General features: G+C 43.2%; 1 protein-coding gene across 2 annotated transcripts in view; it reads right to left on the bottom strand.

Moving 5' to 3' along the window:
- GLT8D2 (glycosyltransferase 8 domain containing 2) overlaps positions 1–17,366 on the bottom strand; it is a 34,773-nt gene extending 17,407 nt beyond the window's left edge. For both annotated transcript variants that reach the window (XM_073620297.1, XM_073620298.1), the window contains exons 1-6: positions 17,148–17,366; positions 17,001–17,053; positions 11,925–11,966; positions 11,734–11,826; positions 6,738–6,903; positions 4,857–4,974 (exon numbers count right to left, since the gene is read on the bottom strand). In XM_073620297.1, coding sequence (XP_073476398.1) covers positions 4,857–4,974; positions 6,738–6,903; positions 11,734–11,826; positions 11,925–11,943 — 396 coding nt within the window. In that variant the 5' untranslated portion in view covers positions 11,944–11,966; positions 17,001–17,053; positions 17,148–17,366. The remainder of the gene's footprint in view (positions 1–4,856; positions 4,975–6,737; positions 6,904–11,733; positions 11,827–11,924; positions 11,967–17,000; positions 17,054–17,147) is intronic.
- Between the last annotated feature and the right edge of the window lie 3,511 nt (positions 17,367–20,877).

The following is a 20,877-nucleotide window of genomic DNA, read 5'->3' as shown; positions in this document are numbered from 1 at the left end:
AACCCTTTTTCGGCCGTCAGCGGGGGTTAAAACCGCACCGCTAGCGGCCGAATACAGCTGCAAGAACGACGGTACAGCAGCGCTAAAAATAGCGCTGTTGTACCGCCGACGCCCCCACCGCCCCAGTGTGAAAGGGGCCTTAATCATGTAGTGATGTAAGAGCATTAACACTCCTGAGGTCTGTAGTGCTTGAAGACAGCAGATTTTCAAATTGGTGCCTGCTGGAGAGGAAAGTATTCAGAGGCTTCTATTGCATGGAACTTTTACAACATTTTTTTTAGTCAATAGAGTGGCTTTAAAGTGAAATAATGTAATGGTCACTGAATACACCAAATTATCAGTGACAAAAAAACCTGTTCCAAAATATCCACATTAAAATAAAGTGATCCAATGGGTGTCTGTAGGTTACATAAAGAAATACAGGGTAACCATGTGTTCATTTGCTCTGTCTTCCCATGTACAGTACAGAGTCTCATCCAAAAATAAGTCAAAAAGTGGGGTAAAGTCTGGCCAAAAGACTGTATGACATGACCTTATCCTATACTATTTGTAGTTTCCCCGCTGTCAGAATATAATAGCGCAGAGGGAGGGATTGCCCCATCTACATTGAGTGTGTGGATACAGGAATCAAGTCATTTTCTTTTGTTCAACCCGCTGGTTGAGCAAAAAAAAACATGACTCATGTACACACACAACTATTTTTTAATTTTTTTCGTTTAACCCAGCGGGCTGCAGTACACAGGGGCCGAATGTCAGCTAGTTTCTGTTGAACAGGCCAATACCGCCTGACGTTTGGCCCATGTGTACTAGGTTTTAGGCTGAACAATATATAATCTGATTGTACAATCTTCTTTAGACCCACCAATAAGTACTGGTATGTATTGGAAGGTCTGGTTCACACCTATGCATTTTTTAGCACGTTTTCAGTTTTGCAGAAACACACTAGTACAGCCCATTTAACCACTTCAGCCCCGGAAGAATTTACCCCCTTCCTGACCAGTGCGTTTTTTTTTGCGATTTGGCACTGCGTCAGTTTAATTGACAATTGCGCGGTCGTGCGATGTGGCTCCCAAACAAAATTGAGGTCCTTTTCCCCCCCACAAATAGAGCTTTCTTTTGGTGGTATTTGATCACCTCTGGGGTTTTTATTTTTTGCGCTATAAACAAAAAAATAGCGACAATTTTGAAAAAAATACATTTTTTAAAAACTTTTTGCTATAATAAATATCCCCAAAAAATATTTAAAAAAACATTTTTTTTTCCTCAGTTTAGGCCGATACGTATTCTTCTACATATTTTTGGTAAAAAAAAATCGCAATAAGCGTTTATTGACTGGTTTGTGCAAAAGTTATAGCATTTACAAAATAGGGGATAGTTTTATGGCATTTTTATTATTAATTTTTTTTTTTTACTAGTAATGGTGGCGATCGGCGATTTTATTGTGACTGCGACATTATGGCGGACACATGGGACATTTTTGACACATTTTTGGGACCATTGTCATTTATACAGCAATCAGTGCTATACAAATGCTTACTATACTGATTCCTGTGTAAATGAAACTGGCAGTGAAGGGGTTAACCACTAGGGGGCTAGGGAGGGGTTAAGTATGTCCTAGGGATGTGTTACTAACTGTGGGGGGGGGGGGGCGTGGCTACATGTGATGCCCCTGTAGCAGTCCTATTAGGATGAAAAGCGTAGGGCTTTGCTTTCTGGCTCTCCACATTGCTTTTTTTAACTCAGATCACAATTTTATGCCATTATACGCTGGTTTTATGAAAATAAATACCCGATTTGCTTTTGAGCTGCACCATCTGGAGCATTTTTTCTCTTTATTCCATCACCATGAATATGCTTATTCTATCCATCCGGTCATCATTGGCCCAAGGGCTGCTTCCCCTGTGGTGGTTCTTTTGGAGAAGAGCTGACTCTCGATGATACCTGTGTCTACTCCAGTCTCCTTGCTGACCATCTCAGGATACTTCAAGCTGTTCCTGTCCATGCCTGTTTGAACTGGTGTCGCTGACATCCAGATCCATTGGTTCTGGTAAGAGTACCCATTCATTATTGACTGACTGCCTACAGGAAGATGCCTTCAACTTGATGTACACCTCTCTTCATGTATACACCACCTTTTTTTCATTGACTTATTTGTGATTCACCACTCATTGGGACTTGTTTGTTTGTTGATCACATTTTGCATATGTGCATTTACATGTTTCCTCATATTTTATTATATTTTGGCCCACTTAGCTGTTTTACACAGTTTCCATTAGCGCTACATTTTCACCCACGTACATGTGACACGTCACTGATCTCTGCTCCCAATCACAGGGATCAGAGATCAGTGACACGGTCACTAGGCAGAACGGGGAGATGCTTGTTTACTTTAGCATCTCCCCGTTCGTCCTCTTTGTGAGGCGATCGCGGGTATCCCCGTGGTGATCGAGTCCGCGGGACCCACAACCCGACTCACGGAGTTCCCGGCCGGCACGCGCGCGCATGCAATGGCACGGCGGAAAATTCAAAGGGACGTACGGGTACACCCATTTGCCCAGCCGTGCCATTCTGCCGACGTACATCGGCGTGCGCCGATCGGGAACCGGTTAACATGGTTTGCTATGTATGTAGTTTACACCTGTGCATTTCATGGAAAGGGCCAGGGACTTTTTTCTGGCTTTTGGTTCCATAGACTTCAATGGATCAAAAACGTGTATTAAAAAATGCAAAATGCACCTGAAATGTAAGGAAAAGGGGGGAAAACTGTTTTAAGCCTCCCTTGCATCATGGGATTGCGGCAGCGGGGTTTCTAGTATCCCCTCAGGTTTAAAATTTGCGGGAAGACTTCCCTTTGGCCCTTGGCTTCTGGAAAGGTCAGGTGACACTGTATCTGGGCAGTTTAACCACTTCAGCCCCGGAAGATTTTACCCCCTTCCTCACCAGAACACTTTTTGCGATTCGGCACTGCATCGCTTCAACTGACAATTGCGCGGTCGTGCGATGTTGCACCCAAACAAAATTGATGTCCTTTTTTTTCCCACAAATAGAGCTTTCTTTTGGTGGTATTTGATCACCTCTGCGTTTTTATGTTTTGCGCTATAAACAAAAAAACAGCGACAATTTTGAAAAAAAATATTTTTTACTTTTTGCTATAATAAATATCCCCTAAAAATTTAGAAAAAAACTATTTTTTTCCTCAGTTTAGGCCGATATGTATTCTTTTACATATTTTTGGTAAAAAAATTGCAATAAGCGTATATTGATTGGTTTGCGCAAAAGTTATAGCATCTACAAAATAGGGGACAGTTTTATGGCATTTTTATTTATTTATTTATTTATTTTTACTAGTAATGGCGGCGATCTGCGATTTTTATCGGGACTGCGACATTATGGCGGACACGTCGGACAATTTTGACACATTTTTGGGACCACTGGCATTTATACAGCGATCAGTGCTATAATAATGCATTGATTACTGTAAAAATGTCCCTGGCAGGGAAAGGGTTAACACTAGGGGGCGATCAAGGGGTTAATTGTGTTCCCTAGTGTGTGTTCTAACTGAAGGGGGGAGGGGACTGTGTAGGGGAGGTGACAGATCGCTGTTCATACTTTCTATGAACAGACGATCTGTCTCTTGTCCCCTCAGAGAACCGGAAACTGTGTTTACACACAGAGATCCCGGTTCTCGGTGTGCCCCTAGCGATCACGGGAGCCCGGCGGTGATCACGACTAGTGCCCGAAAAAGGAAGCGACGTAACATAACGGCGATTCGCACAGCCGAGCCAGTACAACTGCGACGGCTGGTTGGCAGGCGGTTAAGGGGATTGTGGTGTGGAATTGAAAAAGATCTCCTCACGTTTTAAAAATTGCGGGAAGACTTCCCATTGGCCCTTAGCCTCTGGGAAGGTCAGGTGACCACTGTATCTGGGCAGTTTAAGGGGTTTTCTGTGTGTCGCGGCTAAGAACTTTATTATGTGGCTAGTGTCACCTTTCAAGGGGGACAGTTTATTTTAAACAAAGTTAAACAAATTATTTAAAGGTGATAAAGTTATATGCTGAAAGTGGGGAGATTCCCCTTTATTTGATTATACAGCTTGAGCCGTAGTGGCTTAGCTGTTTTACGCGTTCTAAAGTTTATCTTTTATTATTTATTTATTAAGGCCAATAATAAAGACCACAGCAAAATATTTTTCCAATCAAAAGTTATAGTGTGTTTTATTGTGTTTAAATTCTGCTGACTGCTATCCCATATGCAAACTGCAACCTGCATAGGTGTGAACCAGGCCGAAGGGTCCACCTAACTATCTACTGATTGATTGGATAGTTCAATTATTACCTATTAGTATGGTAGATGTAAAGTTGATTGTACAATGATTGTACCTAAAGGTACGAAAATTCTCGTACGACAGAATAAAAAAATCAGAAGTGATGTCGTGTTGTAGTGTATTTGTATTGTATTCTCAGACGACAACTGTACTGATTAAACTAAAATCGTACGATCTGGTATCATATGAGAAAAATTTTCGCGTTTGTCCAATTGGATTATATCGGATGAACTGTCGTAATCGGCTCTTGAAAGCTCTGTACTAACGATCTGATTATCATATGATCGTTTCGAAAGCGTTTTTTTCTTCCGATTTTCGGATCGTGTGTACAGGTCTGTTACACGTGACTATTACAGCAAAATAAAACACATTTTTGACAGTTTGTAATAAATTTTAGGTCTAGCACACCTGCCATATAGCAAAATTGCAAGCATTCACCATTTGTATCCAATATGAGTTTCTATTTCATACAACGTATGTACTTAACTCAGAGAGCATTGGCAGTGTAATGCATTTGGTGTATTGGCTTACTGGTTGAAGAAGCTCTGGGAAAGCTGTATCAGGGCGAATTTTTCCTTTAAGGACCATTGGGTTAAATTCTACAATCTTAAATCTAATATCAGACAGCCGAGTGCCTTCAATCCATTTCCTAAAACACAAAATCAAATTGTCACAATTAAAAAATAACTGAGCCTGAGGACTATATAGCATACAAAAGCTTGTTTATTCTCAATACCTAAAGTTTTAGGCCATGTTGTTCACATTATTATTATTATTATTATTCAGGATTTATATAGCGCCAACAGTTTACGCAGCGCTTTACAATATAAAAGGGAGACAATACAGTTATAATATAATACAATACAATACAATAGGATTAAGAGGGCCCTGCTCAGAAGAGCTTACAATCTAATAGGGTGGGGCAGGTGGTACAAAAGGTTGTAACTGTGGGGAATGAGCTGGTGGAAGTGGTAGGAGATTAGTTGGAGACGTGATAGGCTTTCCTGAAGAGATGAGTTTTCAGGGATTGCCTGAAGGTAGCAAGAGTAGGGGATAGCCGGATAGATGGAGGTAGCGAGTTCCAGAGGATGGGAGAGGCTCTGGAGAAATCCTGGAGACGAGCATGGGAGGAGGAGATGAGAGAGCTTGAAAGCAGGAGGTCTTGAGAAGAGCGGAGAGGACGATTTGGGTGATATTTGGAGACAAGATTAGTGATGTAGCTTGGGGCAGAGTTGTGAATGGCTTTGTATGTTGTGGTTAGAATTTTGAATTTAATTCGCTGGGTGATTGGGAGCCAGTGTAGGGATTGAAGTAGAGGGTTGGCAGACACTGAGCGGTTGGTAAGGTGGATAAGTCTGGCAGCAGCTATCATGATAGACTGAAGAGGGGATAGCCTATGGAGCGGTAGGCCAATGAGAAGGGAGTTGCAATAGTCAAGGCGAGAGATAACAAGGGAGTGAATGAGGAGCTTCACATGGGTGTACTTGTGGCATGTAAGGACCACATTTTGCTGCATGGGATGCACAGGTGTTCCATGCATCCGCGAGTATGCAGTCTCATTTATGTCCACTGGGACGCAGCAGTTGCAGGGACAAGGAGACTGTGCCCAATTTGATATCCATGTGGGTGTAGGTGTGTGTCCCCAAATGCAGACAGTGTGGGACATGCACCTGCACCCACACGGATGTCAAAATAAGAAGCAGTGGCTATGTCTGGAATACATGGAACACCTGTGTGTCAGCATATTTCAGCCTCTCAAATGCTTTGACAGTCTGCAGGTGGTGGTGGGAGCATGAAAATGCTGGGATTGATCGCACAGGGGCTAAACACCCAATGTGCATGTGGCCTAAGAATCTTTCTTTTAATCATATGCCTGTAATTTTCAAACATTTTAGTCCGAGGAACGATCGTACGATTTTCTGATTGTGTGTACACAACTTTCGACAGCTGATTCCGACCTTCCGAACGAAGATTTCCAAAAGGACAAACGGGAACAGAACGAACGATTTTCGTTTATTGTGTATCGTTTTTGTATGATTTTCAGGTAAGAAATATCAGATACGAAACAATGCACATGATCAGAAACAATAAATAACAAAAAAAAGCCTTTGTCTTATGAGACTTTTCGTTATTTCTATTTCTTGGTTCCGACTTGCTTTGAAACATCGAGGAAAACCGTCCGAACATTCGCCCGGTTTTCTTGTAGTGTGTACCTGGCTTAAAGCATAATCTAGCTAAAATAGGCTACTACTGCAGAACAAACATTGGCTGTCCTCCATAGCCACCAATTTCTTTTTTTTTTTAATCTGCTAGAGTAAACTGGCATTTAGAGCTTTGTGCTTGCTTTTATAAATGTGACCCACTGTATTTGTTTATCGCTGTTTACACAGTCTGAGATAGATGTGTACTTACCTGATATGAACTAAACTGTTTCTTAGACCAATAATATAAAAGAGCACATTGGCATTAGTGTTGCTGTATATGCTATTAATTGCCGCAATAGTGCCTCCCATCCGGCCTGAAGGTGCACAAATGACAACAGGAATGACGTCCTCCTCTTCCACTTCTATTTCAGGATCTGGTAATAAAAAACACGAATATTAGAAATCATTTGAGGTAACCAGTTACAGTGGGAGACTAGCTAATATACAAATTTACAATTTTACATTACCTGACACCCAACAAAATATGTTCCTAATTCTACACCTTTCTGTTTCCTTAAAATTGTATGCAAAGCGGAGTTCCACTCGTTTTTCTGTTTATTAAAAGTCGGCAGTTAGAAAAAGTGTAGCTGCTGACTTTTAACCACTTCAGCACCGGAAGAATTTACCCCCTTCCTGACCAGGCCATTTTTTGCGAAACGGCACTGCTTCACTTTAACTGACAATTGCGCGATCGTACGACATTGCACCCAAAACAAAATTTATGTCCTTTTTTTCCCCACAAATAGAGGTTTCTTTTGGTGGTATTTGATCACCTCTGCGGTTTTTATTTTTTGTTCTATAAACAAAAAAAGAGCGTCAATTTTGAAAAAAAAAAAATGTTGTACTTTTTGTTATAATGAATATCCCAAATAAAAAAAAAAGTTTTCCTCAGTTTAGTCCGATATGTAGTCTTCTACAAAAATGTGGTGTGGTAACAATAATCGCAATAAGCGTATATTGATTGGTTTGCTCAAAAGTTATAGCGTCTACAAAAAAGGGGATAGATTTATGGCATTTTTATTATTTTTTTATTTTTTAACAGTAATGACGGTGATCACCGATTTTTATTGTGACTGCGACATTGCGGCAGACAGATCGAACACTTTTGACACTTTTTTGGGACCAGTGACATTTATACAGCGATCAGAGCTAAAAATAGCCCTTGATTACTGTCTACACTAGGGGCGATCAAGAGGTTATCTGTGTTCCCTAGGTGTGTTCTAACTGTGGGTGGATGGGACTGACTAGGGGAGGAGACCGATCGGTGTTCCTACTTAGTAGGAGCATGCGATTTGTCTCTGCTCCCCTGAGAGAACCTGGATTTGTGTGTTTACACACACAGATCCCAGTTCTTGCTCTGTCACAAGCGATCGCGGGTGCCCTGCTTAAAAAGCTAACGTACAGCTATGACAGCTCACGCAGGGGAGCCAACCTGCCGCAGTATAACTGCGGCGGCTGGTCCGGAAGCGGAAAACACACATGTCCCACAGTTCAGCGATGCAGACGTCCGAAGTCTCGCTTCCCTCCCTCTCCTCTCCACAGCGCCACAATTGCAAGCATGGGCACCCGGCTGTGACAGCCTGGGGCTTCGCAGTCAGGTGCGAACTGCACATGCCCGAGTCACGCGGCACGTTCTGAGTGGCCGAGCAATCTTCTGGGACCTGTGAGGTGTCCCAGAAGATTGCAGGGAGGGAGAGGAGGAGACGCCTGGGCGGTGAGAGCGGAAGTGGGAGCTGGGTACCTGTCAAAACTAGGTACGCACTTCCCCCAAAAAAATTACATGCCAAATGTGCCATGTCAGGGGTAAGAAGTCTATAAAGTGGAAGTTCCACTTTTGGATGGAACTCAGCTTTAAGGATTTATAAACATATATAACATCAAGCACAATTCTAATCAAGAAGGGTGAATACACAAGATCAGTGTACGATACAATAATAGTCTGGGGCCGAGGAAGCCATGACTATATTCTCTCCAATAGAAAATCACATAAAACACCTTAATTGTGATGTAATGATCAATTAAAGGGGAAAGAGAAGAAAGATAGAAGAAGGAGGACAGCCTGGGGAGGTAGGGTAGGTAAGAGGTAGGGGAGGGGGGTCTGCCGGGGTGCATATTGTATATCACTCATTGACCAGGTGGGGTGGCCTACCTGGCTAGATGATATAGTCAGTGATCAAAAGTGAGTAGTTGAGTCCCTAGGTACAGTAAGTAATGTTTAATCCAAAGGACTCCAAACCCATTTAAATTTATACAGTGTGTTGTTAAGAATCGTAAACATCTTTTCATTCAAGAGATGCCATGGGGCAGATTTACTAAAATTGTTGCACACAGAATCTGGTGCAGCCGCGCATAGTAACCAATCAGCTTCTAAGGCCCCTTTCACACTACCGCAACATTAAAGTCGTGCGATTTTGCCGCAATTTCGCGGCTGCAATTTTGCCTGCGATTTCAGGGAATGCCTGTGTAACTCACATCAAAGTCAGACCAAAGTAGTGCAGGGACTACTTTGAAGTCGACACGACTTGAAGTCGTACTAATATGAATGGTAGTCATTGAAATCATGGGAAACGACTTGTTATACGACATTTGCAATTCCAAGTCGTAGGACAAATCGTACAAGTGTGAAAGGGGCCTAACTGCTGCTGTAATCACCATGTCGGATGTCAAAAGTCAGATGGTTAGGACAAGGATCCTACTTTGATCCTACTTCAATGATATTCAGTGTGCTGAAGTAGGACCAAAGTTGGACCAAAGTAGTGCAGGGAGCATTTTCAAAGTCGGACCAACTTGTGTCGGACCAGTTAAGACGGCTCCCATAGGGAACCATTGATTTGCACACATCATGCGACATGAGCTTCCAATGTCGGCGCATTTGTCGTACCAGTGTGAGGCTGGGTTCACACTGGTACAACACAACAGTCGTACCACTTTGGATCCAACTTTGCCCTGCGACTTGAAGTCCGACATGCGTCCGTCTTCAATGAACAGGGATCCTACTTTGATCCCCAACAATACCAGGCACTGTGTGTGGTATGAATCTTTAGGGGAACTCAATGCAAAATGTTTTTTAAAAATGGCATGGGTTCCCCCTCCAAGAGCATACCAGGCTCTTTGGTCTGGTATGGGTTTTAAGGGGAACCCCCACGCCAAAAAACGTCATGGGATCCCCCCCAGAATCCATACCAGACCCTTATCCGAGCACACAGCCCGGCAGGTCAGGAAAGAGGTTGGGGACGGCCGAGCGCCCCCCCCCCCTCCTGAACCATACCAGGCTGCATGCCCTCAACATGGGGGATGGGTGCTTTGGGGCAGGGGGGCCCTGCGCCCCCTACCCCAAAGCACCTTGTCCCCATGTTGATGAGGACAAGGGCCTCTTCCTGACAACCCTAGCCGGTGGTTGTCGGGGGCTGCGGGCAGGGGTTTATCGGAAACCTTTGAGAAAGGGGCCCCCTGATCCCGGCCCTCCCCCTAATGTGAATGGGTAGGGGTACATCGTACCCCTACCCATTCACCAAAAAAGCAGTGAAATGCAATAAAAACACAAGAGCTAGTTTTTGACAATTCTTTTATTGATAGCTCTGTCTTCCCTAGCCATCTCTTCCCATCGTCTTCTCCTTTCCGCCTTCTCCTCCTTTCCGCCGTCTCCTCCTTCCCACCGTCTTCTTCTCGAGCTGTCTCCTCCCGCCGCCGTCACCCGCTACTGTCTTCTTCCTCGCAGCCGGTTACCCACTAAAATTTTTTAAAAAGCCGCTCTTGTTCTGTTGCATTAAGAATGCATTAAGGTGAAAAAATTTTTACCTTTACAACCCCTTTAAGAGAGGGCCTACTGTCAAAGAGCAGCTAGAAGTTACTCATCCAGTCCTCAGTAGGACCCAGAGTCTGTGCTCTACTGTGATTGGGATAGTCAAAGGGATAGTACAGGGCAGGGGGGGGGGGGGCTCTGTGTGAGCCCAGGAAAGGTGCGCTGTCACTTGCTATAAACACAGAAGCCTGCAGAGGAAGCTAGTCATGCAGAAAATTTCCTGTATCTGCTTCTGTGTTTAGTTGACAACAGTCAAACTAGGGCCAGTGCTAGAGGTGGTGATACAGAGTTTTCTGACTGCAATCACTGCTATTATGCTGACATGTTGCTGTTCTTTACATTACATTATTAAATAAGATAACTTGTAATTGTCATATCATGCAGAATAAATTCCCTTGGAGCATATACTGTAAAGTCTTTCAGTGCCATGTTCTTTACGACTTTGGTGCTGAATTTGATCACTGGTATACAGGGGCGTTGCTAGGTCTACAAAAGATCTGGGGCTGGAGCCCATAGCAGCGTACTAAAGAAAGTAAGACACTTGGGTGGGTATATATATATATATATATATATATATATATATATGTGTGTGTGTGTATATATCCCCAGAGAGCCCCCCCTTACATCAGGGTCCCCAGAGAGCCTCCCCCTGCATCAGGGTCCCCAGAGATCCCCCCACTTACATCAGGGTCCCCAGAGATCCCCCCACTTACATCAGGGTCCCCAGAGAGCCCCCCACTTACACCAGGGTCCCCAGAGAGCCTCACCCTGCATCAGGGTCCCCAGAGAGCCCCCCGCTTACATCAGGGTCCCCAGAGATCCCCCACTTACATCAGGGTCCCCAGAGAGCCTCCCCCTACATCAGGGTCCCCAGAGAGCCCCCCACTTACATCAGGGTCCCCAGAGAGCCTCCCCCTGCATCAGGGTCCCCAGAGAGCCCCCACTTACATCAGGGTCCCCAGAGAGCCTCCCCCTGCATCAGGGTCCCCAGAGATCCCCCCACTTACATCAGGGTCCCCAGAGAGCCCCCCCTTACATCAGGGTCCCCAGAGAGCCCCCCTTACATCAGGGTCCCCAGAGAGCCTCCCCCTTAAATCAGGGTCTCCAGAGAGCCTCCCCTCCCTTTGGGGACCCCTGCAGATACTCAAGGCTATGGGCCCCAGATTCGGGGCTATAACCCCAAAAGCCACCCTCTAGTGACGCCACTGCTGGTATACATTGCCCACACACTAAACATTCACTTGCTTTTACTGCTACATTGAAGGTTTTCTGTTCACAGCATCCTGACAGTTAAGAGCCTTTGTATAACCTCGACTTTACTGATCCAAATATCTACAACAATATGTTATATAAAAATATATTTAAGTTATAGGTGGCTTGAAAATTGCATGCATTTTTTTACCTTCATCTTTCGTGATAGTAGGCACCTTATAGATGGTGCTATACCATATGCCACAAATTGTCAACAAAAGTAGAAGCAGCAGTATGTGATTAACTGCAAAAGCATAAAAATATTTTGGTTACATAAACAGAGAAAATTACAGTTTGTCTGAATCATATATTTACATGGGGTTACAACAATTGGCTACTTACGTTTCCTTAGAATAGCCATAAAGTTGAATGCTGTAGAAGCACCTACAAAATATAAAGCACATTTAAAAGCATGCAATAGTATTCAGAAACGGCTTTTCTCTTATATGATAATAAAAAAATAACAAAAAATGTAGGATTCAGTAGAATCAGGTAGCCCATAGACACCAACTACGGCTGCCTCCCTATCCATCTGGTTTTGGCTGAATTTGGCTATGCCAGTATGCAGACACCCCAGGCTGGACAGTCTTGGCCGTTTAGATTTTCTGGGCTGACTGCTATTGGCAATACAAGATTAGACTGCTATAGACCTAAAAGGCCTGGTATGAATTTTGGGGGGGACCCCCACACCATTTAAAAAAAAAAAATCGGTGCAGGGTTCCCCTTAATATTCATACCAGACCTGAAGGGCCTGGTGTGACTTTGGGGGGGACCCCCACGCAATTTTTTTTTTTTTTTTGGTGCGGGGTTCCTCTTAATATTCATACAAGAGCCGAAGGGGCTGGTAGTGGACTGGGGGGAAACCCATGCCGTTTTTCTCAATAATTTGTATCTACATTGCCAGGATCCGACAACACATTACAGCCACAAGCAGTTTTAAATGACGTTTTTTCCTTTAGAAATGTCATTTTGCTGTGGTACTGTTATAAACACGGGAAAGATGCGCTACTTTACAGGCATACTATAGACAACCCCCAGGCATGATATTTAAAGGAATATTTCATTTGTATGGTTTCACTTTAAGCATTATTAATATCACTGCTACTGAAAAAACGGCCATTTTTTAAAAAAATGTTGCATTGATACATGTCTCCTGGGGCAGGACTCGGGTCCCCAAACACTTTTTACGGCAATAACATGCATATAAACCTTTAAAATGAGCACTTTTGATTTTTCATGTTCTTATCCCATAGATTTTAACGGTGTTCGCACAAATTTTTCGGCTGTTCGCAAGTTCTGGTGCAAACCGAAACGGGGGGTGTTCAGCTCATCCCTATAGTCTACTACTTGCATAATACAAGCAGATTTGGGCAATACCAGCAGGCACATATGCTAGTGTAGCACCCTCCTAAGTAGGTGCTAGGATAACTAGGTAAGTGTTAGTGTGTGTTTTTGATAAGTACATTTAGTTGCCACACTGTAGTCAGTGTGGCTATAATTTGGGGTAAGATAAAAGCATAGTTTGGCTCACTGTACTCAGTGAGCTATGATTATTTAGCTAGGTCTGCTCCATGTGCTCTGCTGCTGTCAGTCTGCCTGATAGCTCCCTCTGTATCCAGGTAACGTGAGAAGTTTCTGGATGATAGGTGTGGAGCTATGCAGATGAAAGCATGAATATTGAGGCAGCCCTGGCCTGGCCCTGGCTCTGATGGCAGGCTGGGAGAATGCATATATTCTGAGAGCACACAGAGCTGAGGGTCTTCTCCCAGAGTGGATTATTCCAGCCTGGGGGGCACACTACCCTTCTAGGCAGATAATGCTGTTGGTGAGGCCTCAGGTGAGCGATCTGAGAGGAGGAATGCTGAGACCCGGGTGCTAAGTAGAAGCTGACTGAGGGGAGCTGTCTGCCAAAGATCTGTCTGGTATCACTGGAAAGTGTCGCTTGGAAGATTGGAAGGAGGCTATCATCTATCCTTGGGCCTTGTGAGTACAGACACTGAGATATCTTGGGGACCTTGTGCTCTAGCTATCGCTCTGGTGCCTTATAGTCAGCTGTGGATCTGTTAGGAGACACCGGCTGGTGTCCTGAAGAGCTTTGTCCAGATAATCAACTACTTGAAGGGACTCTGCTCTTGTGGTTCTAAATATAACTTAAAGAGGAACTGCAGTCTGCTCACATGATTTAAAATATAAAAACATCTTTGCCATTCTGAAGCTTCCCTCCAACCACTTTGCATATTATTTCATATATACTGTGATTCTGTACTTGCCAAATATGCTGCAGAAATCTCCCTCCACTGAGTCTGGCTGCAATCATTTTAACTGTGGGCAGCTGCCTGTTCACATCCTGGATTTACACAGACACACAGAGGCACACCCCCAGCTCTGCAGCTCTTATTGGCCCGCTTATGATTAACCCCCCCCCCTTCTTGGCAAACTCTCACAAAAGTGAGAGAGAGCTGTGCATGATGTCATAAACCTAAGTTTTTTTCCAGACAAGAATCAGGAAGTGGACTGTATAAGGTATTTAATGGCAGAAAAAAATGTTTTACTATCCAAAGTTAAAACAACAAGGGCAGAAAATTTAATAGATGGAAAAAAAAAATGACTGCAGGTCCGCTTTAAACTGAGGACTACTGATTGTTACAAGCCCATACTTCAATATACAGATCCACAGCTGACTATACTTCAATATACAGTAGCTTGCTCGGGAAGAATTCCTTGAGAGTCAATGAGCCTGTTGTGTGCCTGGCTGCAGGGCAGAAGTTTGGGAAGACCTGGACAGTAATCCTGCGGCTCCTACGGGAGTGGCGCTAAACTAGTTTGACGTCCCCTATAGGAAAATGTATTGAGACTACAGAACACATCCCCTCTCCCAATCTCCATTAACACAGGAGAGGTGTTCTTAGTCTGCTGGGCATAATTGATAATGCTGATAAATGCAGCACAGGCAGATGCTCAGGAAGTTCTGCGCTCACTTGATTTCTGGTAGGATCCGCAGGTGTTTTTTGCACTTATCGAACACATTTAACAAAATGCTTTCAATGGTATATTTAACACACTTATGCTCTGTACACACGGTCAGATTTTCCGACAGAAAATGTGCGATCAGAGCTTGTTGTCGGAAATTCCGACCGTGTGTGGGCTCCATCGGACTATTTCCATCGGAATTTCCGACACACAAAGTTTGAGAGCAGGCTATAAAATTTTCCAACAACAAAACCTGTTCGTGTAAATTCCGACGCACAAAGTGTCACGTATGCTCAGAATAAATTAAGAGACGAAAGCTATTGGCTACTGCCCCGTTTATAGTCTCAACGTACGTGTTTTACATCACCGCGTTCTGAACGATCGGATTTTGCAACAACTTTGTGCGACCGTGTGTATGCAAGACAAGTTTGACCCAACATCCATCGGAAAAAATTCATGGATTTTGTTGTCAGAATGTCCGATCAATGTCCAACCGTGTGTACAGGGCATAAGAGGGAGCAAATAAAAAAATTGTTTTTAGGGTTTATACACCCTCTATTATACAAAACGAGACAGGGCCTGTCTTGTGACAGTTATACATCATTTTAAAATCTAACTGCAAAGATCTACTTGTAAGTCCACATCTGTTCTCATTTATGCGTGCAGAAGCACCTGCACTCACAGGGCACAGTGATACTCCATGCCTTTTTTCTGAAGGTTTTCGTACTCAGCTTAGAAAACTAGATAGATTGCAAAGGTGCAAAGCCTGTTTTTGCAAATAGTTTGAGCTTATGAAATTAGGTATTATCTGCTGAGATATAGGCAAAAGCCGGGCAGGTTTCATGGACATAGATGTTGTCACAAGGTAGGTTTGGCATGGTATTTTGTCCTTACCCTGGCTAACCCAGATACATCTTTATTCCTATCTGTGACTCTGCTGAGGATATCTTACCTGTCTGTCCTTGTGACAGCAAGACAAGAAAAGGGTATAACAGATGGCAATGGGACAGGACTTTTTAGTCCACATATAGTTTCTAGCCCTTCTCTACTCAGTCCAAAACAAAATATAATGGTCGCATTTGGACTTAAAGTTGAACTCCAGGATAAGCAAATGTTTTCTTAATACAAGAGACAATATATTTTTCCTTTAACCTTAGTGTGCCTTGTGTATTTCCTCCAGATCAGTTCAATAATCCAGTGTGAAACTTTGCCCCTGCGCAGGAGCTTCCTGTAATAAAGACCGGTCGCTGCTGCTCTCTTTCCTTGTGCAGGGTGACTGGTCTTGTGTACGCCCCCTTCTGTAGTTTATTACAGGCAGCCTGTGTTGGGTGGGTCTGCCGGGCCCGCCCCCACATCTCTGTTCCCTGCACAGGCCATGTACAGCACAGTGATGATTTAACAAAATGATAGCGATGAATTTGGTGCTCACATAGCAGATTTATATCTTTTGTGGCTTCTGAGGAATACGTTAAAATTAAAGTTTTTGTGCCTAAAGTTCAGCTTTAAAATAAAAGCTGTTACTTACATTATAAACCAGATGCCAATATAATACATTTTCAGTCAATTAATGTTCTGGTGTGCATGGTGATCTATACCTGGACTATTAGATTTCAGTCAGAGGTGTAGACATGGCAGGTGTATTTAAATGATAATTAATAAATCAAACATTGATCATAGTCAATTAACATACTATTGTGCAAGTGCATATATACCAAATGCAAAGATAACTACCTGGAGATAATAAAAAACATCTCAGTCTCATTTGAAATTCAAATTTCATATATGGTTGTTATGTTGAATGTATTTATTCGATTCACATTTATTTTTATTGTGGTTTGAATCGATTAGTGATACTTATTGCAGATTATCTGGTTTTGCAAAAAAAGTGGTACGCAAAGAGCAGCAACCCTGGAAAACCGATCACAAAGCACCTTGAAGTAGTTAGATTATATATAGGTACTGGTTGCTACAGTAAGCACTTTTCACTTAGGAGTTAACTTCTCTATAGTAAGCATAATAAAAAAAAAAAGAACTATGACTTTGCTTTTCGTTTTTTTATTTAGTACCGCTAAATGAGACACGTCCCAAGTTTAAACCACTGACGTGGTAAATACAGTCATTCGAGTGCTGAAAAGGTTAAGTAATGACAAAACGTGATTGTTATTTCCTGTGCCTGGAGACATAAAAACTTCAATCGAAATGTAATGTCATGCGATCGAGGCCGTTTAGGAACTAACAATATAAAAAAGTCTTCCTATAACGTTTCTTTTGTTCTTAGTAAGCTATGCTGCTATTTTCACAAACACTATAGTTTCTTTATGACTTTTCTTTACAACTTTTATATTAAAAATACGCCATGTAAGCAATGACTTGCAGTCTGTTATAGTTACATTTAGTAAGAAAACATTAAGAAAACATTGGGCATTATACCAGGTAAGTTTTACATACCAAGGCGAGGGTGCTTCAGGCCTAGTTCTCATCAGACATTTCAGGAGAGTGGGCTAAAAAAAGAAGAAAAAAAACATCCACATTAGTCTGTAATTGTTATCAGTAAGCCAAGCTGAGCGTTATCCTCATCTGTAAATGAAGGTGTACCAGGATAATACAGGCATTGACTGCAACCCAGGGGTTATCCTTTGTCCCATCCAGTGTGATAAACTCCTCTGTAAAATGAAATGCTACATTTGCTCGCAGAGACAGAAAGAAATGAGTTCCAGATGGGAGTCTTTCCAACATCTGTAAATCTCTCTAGTGTTCTGCAGAGACTGGAAATTAAAACCCTGCAGCTAGAAAGCCAAACAGGCTGTACTACATATTTATATAGTAGGTGAGGTTGAAAAAAAGACACAAGTCCATCAAGTCCAACCTATGTGTGTGATTATATGTCAGTATTACCTTGTATATCCCTGTATGTTGCGGTCGTTCAGGTGCTTATCTAATAGTTTTTTTAAAGTGGTTGTAAACCCACTTTGAAAAAAAAAACAAAAACAAAAAACTAACACCTGCAAGACAAAGGCTTAATGAGCTAGTATGCATAGCATACTAGCTCATTATGTAATACTCACCTGAGATCGAAACCCTCGCTGCGGTGCCCGTACAAAGCTCCGGCGGCCGACATCACTCCTGGGGGTTACTTCCAGGTATCGTGGCTCCGGCGCTGTGATTGGCCGGAGCCGCAATGACGTCATTCCCGCAACGGCACATACGTGCCATTGCTTCAGTTTGTGTCAGTGCGCATGTGCCGATGACGTCGGCACATGCAAATACAGGGGATGTCTCCTAAACCTGCATGGAAATCCTGGGTAGCTACAGGTAAGCCTTATTATAGGCTTACCTGTAGCACAAAGTGGTCTGTAAGGGTTTACAACCACTTTAAACTATCAATGCCCCCTGCTGAGACCACCGCCTGTAGAAGGGAATTCCACATCCTTGCCACTCTTACAGTAAATAACCCTCTACGTAGTTTAAGGTTAAACCTCTTATCTTCTAATTTTAATGAGTGGCCACATGTCTTGTTAAAATCCCTTCCGCAAGAATGTTTTATCCCTATTGTGGGGTCACCAGTATGGTATTTGTAAATTGAAATCATATCCCCTCTCAAGTTCAGTGCTCACAACCTTTCTTCATAACTAATGTCCTCCAGACCCTTTTTTAGCTTTGTTGCCCTTCTTTGTACTCGCTCCATTTCCATTACATCCTTCCTGAGGACTGGTGCCCAGAACTGGACAGCATACTCCGGGTGAGGTCCAGGTCCCTCCAAGAGCTTACATACTTTTGATGTTAGGCTAACTGGTCTGTAATTCCCAGGGATGTGCTTTGGGCCCTTTTTAAATATTTATGCTACATTGGCTTTTCTCCAATCCGCTGGTATCATTCCAGTCAGTAGACTGTCAGCAAAAATTAGGAACAATGGTCTGGCAATTACTTGACGGAGTTCCCTAAGTGCCCTCAGGTGCAAGCCATCCAGTCCCGGTGATTTACTAATGTTAAGTTTCCCAAGTCTAATTCTTTTTTTATATAATCTTTATTTTATATTTTCAGATACAACAACAAGTAATAATACGGGGGATACAAAATAAAAAGGGGAAACCAAAGGGGTATAATTTGGTACATTAAGGGGAAAAACAAACAGTAAGTGCTTAAGGGGTACATACAGAAGGGAAATAAAATCGTTTGGGGCCTACTTGTTTAAGAGAACCTTTGATGCATATATGTAGTGGGACTTTTATGACTTCATCAACCTGTGTCCACCATCCCAAGAGATGTGGATTCCGTAACTAGAATAACCAATACATCCAAATTGGTTAACGGTTTTAGGGTTAGAATAAAATACCCTATTAGTTGCTTATGGTTGGGCCCAACGAAAAGGGACGGGGAAGGAAGAAGTTGGGAAAGGGTAGAGGGGAGGGTAGGTATACTCAAAAATCGATAACAAGTCTGTCTGACAAACAGCACAACATTGTAAGTTATAAGTGCAGCAGCACTATGAAAAACCTGGGGACAAATATGCCGTGGGTCTCATCCTCTACATTTTTAAATAGCTCCATTCTATTAGACTTATAATGTATCCATGTGGCCCAGATAGCATAAAATTTGTCAAACCTATCTTTACATTTTGCCATCCACTCCTCCGCTGCCATAATTGAGTCAAGCAAACCCACCCATTCATTTCGCCCCGGAATGTGGGTCGACTTCCAGTGAACGGGAATCAGACGCCGGGCAGCATTTAAGAGGTGTGGGAGTATTGATTTTCGATATTGACTCAGTGGGGTGGATGGCACATGCAGTAAGAACTCCAACGGAGAGTCTGGTAAATCGACGTCTAGAATAATTTTTATCTGGGCTCTAACATCCTGCCAGAAGGGCCGAAGCCTCGGGCACTCCCACCAAATATATAGGAAAGTGCCCCGAAGCCCGCAGCCCCTCCAGCACGCAGCAGAGGTTGTCGGATACATTTTTGCCAATGTCGTTGGTACCCTATACCAGCGAGTTAACAATTTGAAACTATTTTCTTGCATTTTAGTGTCTATTGAGCACTTATGAGTGAGCTGATAGAGGTTGCTCAACTGGGCTTCCGTAAATGTGTGCCCCAGGTCCCTTTCCCACTCCCTTACATATGTAGGTTTATTCTGGGACTCCGCAGACTGCAACAACGCATAGAGCAAAGAGATAGCGTGAGAAATAGGGCCCTCGGATTTACATAGTTTTTCAAAGGAAGTTAGAGATGAGGGAGGTCGTACAGGAAGACCAAACTGGGAACGAAGCCAGTCCAGGGAAACCAACCCTTGTTCATGTACAAACCTTCCACAACGAACCTCCCCGTCCTCTGTCCAGGCGCGGAGATAAGAAAGGTGCTCTCCTGGAGTGAACCAGGGGAAGCCCCCCAGTGGTGCAAGCGGGGATATTGGTTGTGATAACCGCTCCCGTGTATTTATTGCATCCCATAATTTCAGCACGTGAACAGATATCGGGGACACGAAGCTCGAAAGGCCTCTGCTCTCTCGTGGGAGCCATGGGGCATGAGACAAGTTGCGCCCCGCCAGAAACTTCTCGAGAGGAACCCATGATTTTGTGATGGTGTGGTGTTGCCAGTCAAGAATTCTCTGCAAGGCCACTGCCTTGTAATACCTGCGTATAGAAGGGACTCCCAACCCTCCCATATTTTTAGGGTGTTGCAGCGTGTGGAGAGCCAAATGGGGTACATGACCCTGCCAAATAAATTTAACAAACAGGCTGTTGAAGGCCGAGAAAAGAGATCTGGGTAAAGCAATTGGTATCATCTGGAGAAAAAAAAGAATTCTTGGCAGTACGTTCATTTTCAGGATACTGACTCATCCCATCCACGAAAAGGTAGTGCAGTCCCACCTTGTTAAATCACCTTTAATAGTTGTGAGTAGAGGGGCGAAGTTACATGAATATAGTTGTGCTATGTTAGCTGGGAGGTCCCAAGTCTAATTCTAATTCTGTCCTCTGTTAGCCATGAGGGTGCTTCCTGTGATGTGTCATGAGGATAAACACTGCAGTTTTGGTTACTGAAGCCGCCCGATTCCCTTGTGAAGACTGAAGATAAGAATAAATTCAATACCTTCGCCATCTCCCCATCCTTTGATGTCCTTCCTCATTCTTTATGGGGCCAATATGGTCTGTCCTCCCTGTTTTACTGTTTACATACTTAAAGAATTTTGCTCTCCTCCGCTATGTGTCTTTCGTGTTCTATCTTAGCTGCCCTAATTGCACCCTTACATTTCTTGTTGTATTCTTTATAAAGTTGGAATGCTGATGATGATCCCTCAACCCAGTATTTTTTGAAGGCCTTCTCTTTTGC

This window comes from Aquarana catesbeiana, linkage group LG03 (genome assembly GCF_042186555.1).
Source record: "Aquarana catesbeiana isolate 2022-GZ linkage group LG03, ASM4218655v1, whole genome shotgun sequence".
NCBI lineage: Eukaryota > Metazoa > Chordata > Amphibia > Anura > Ranidae > Aquarana > Aquarana catesbeiana.
Note: the sequence above shows the minus strand (reverse complement) of the source record. Positions and strands in the feature narration are given on the sequence as shown.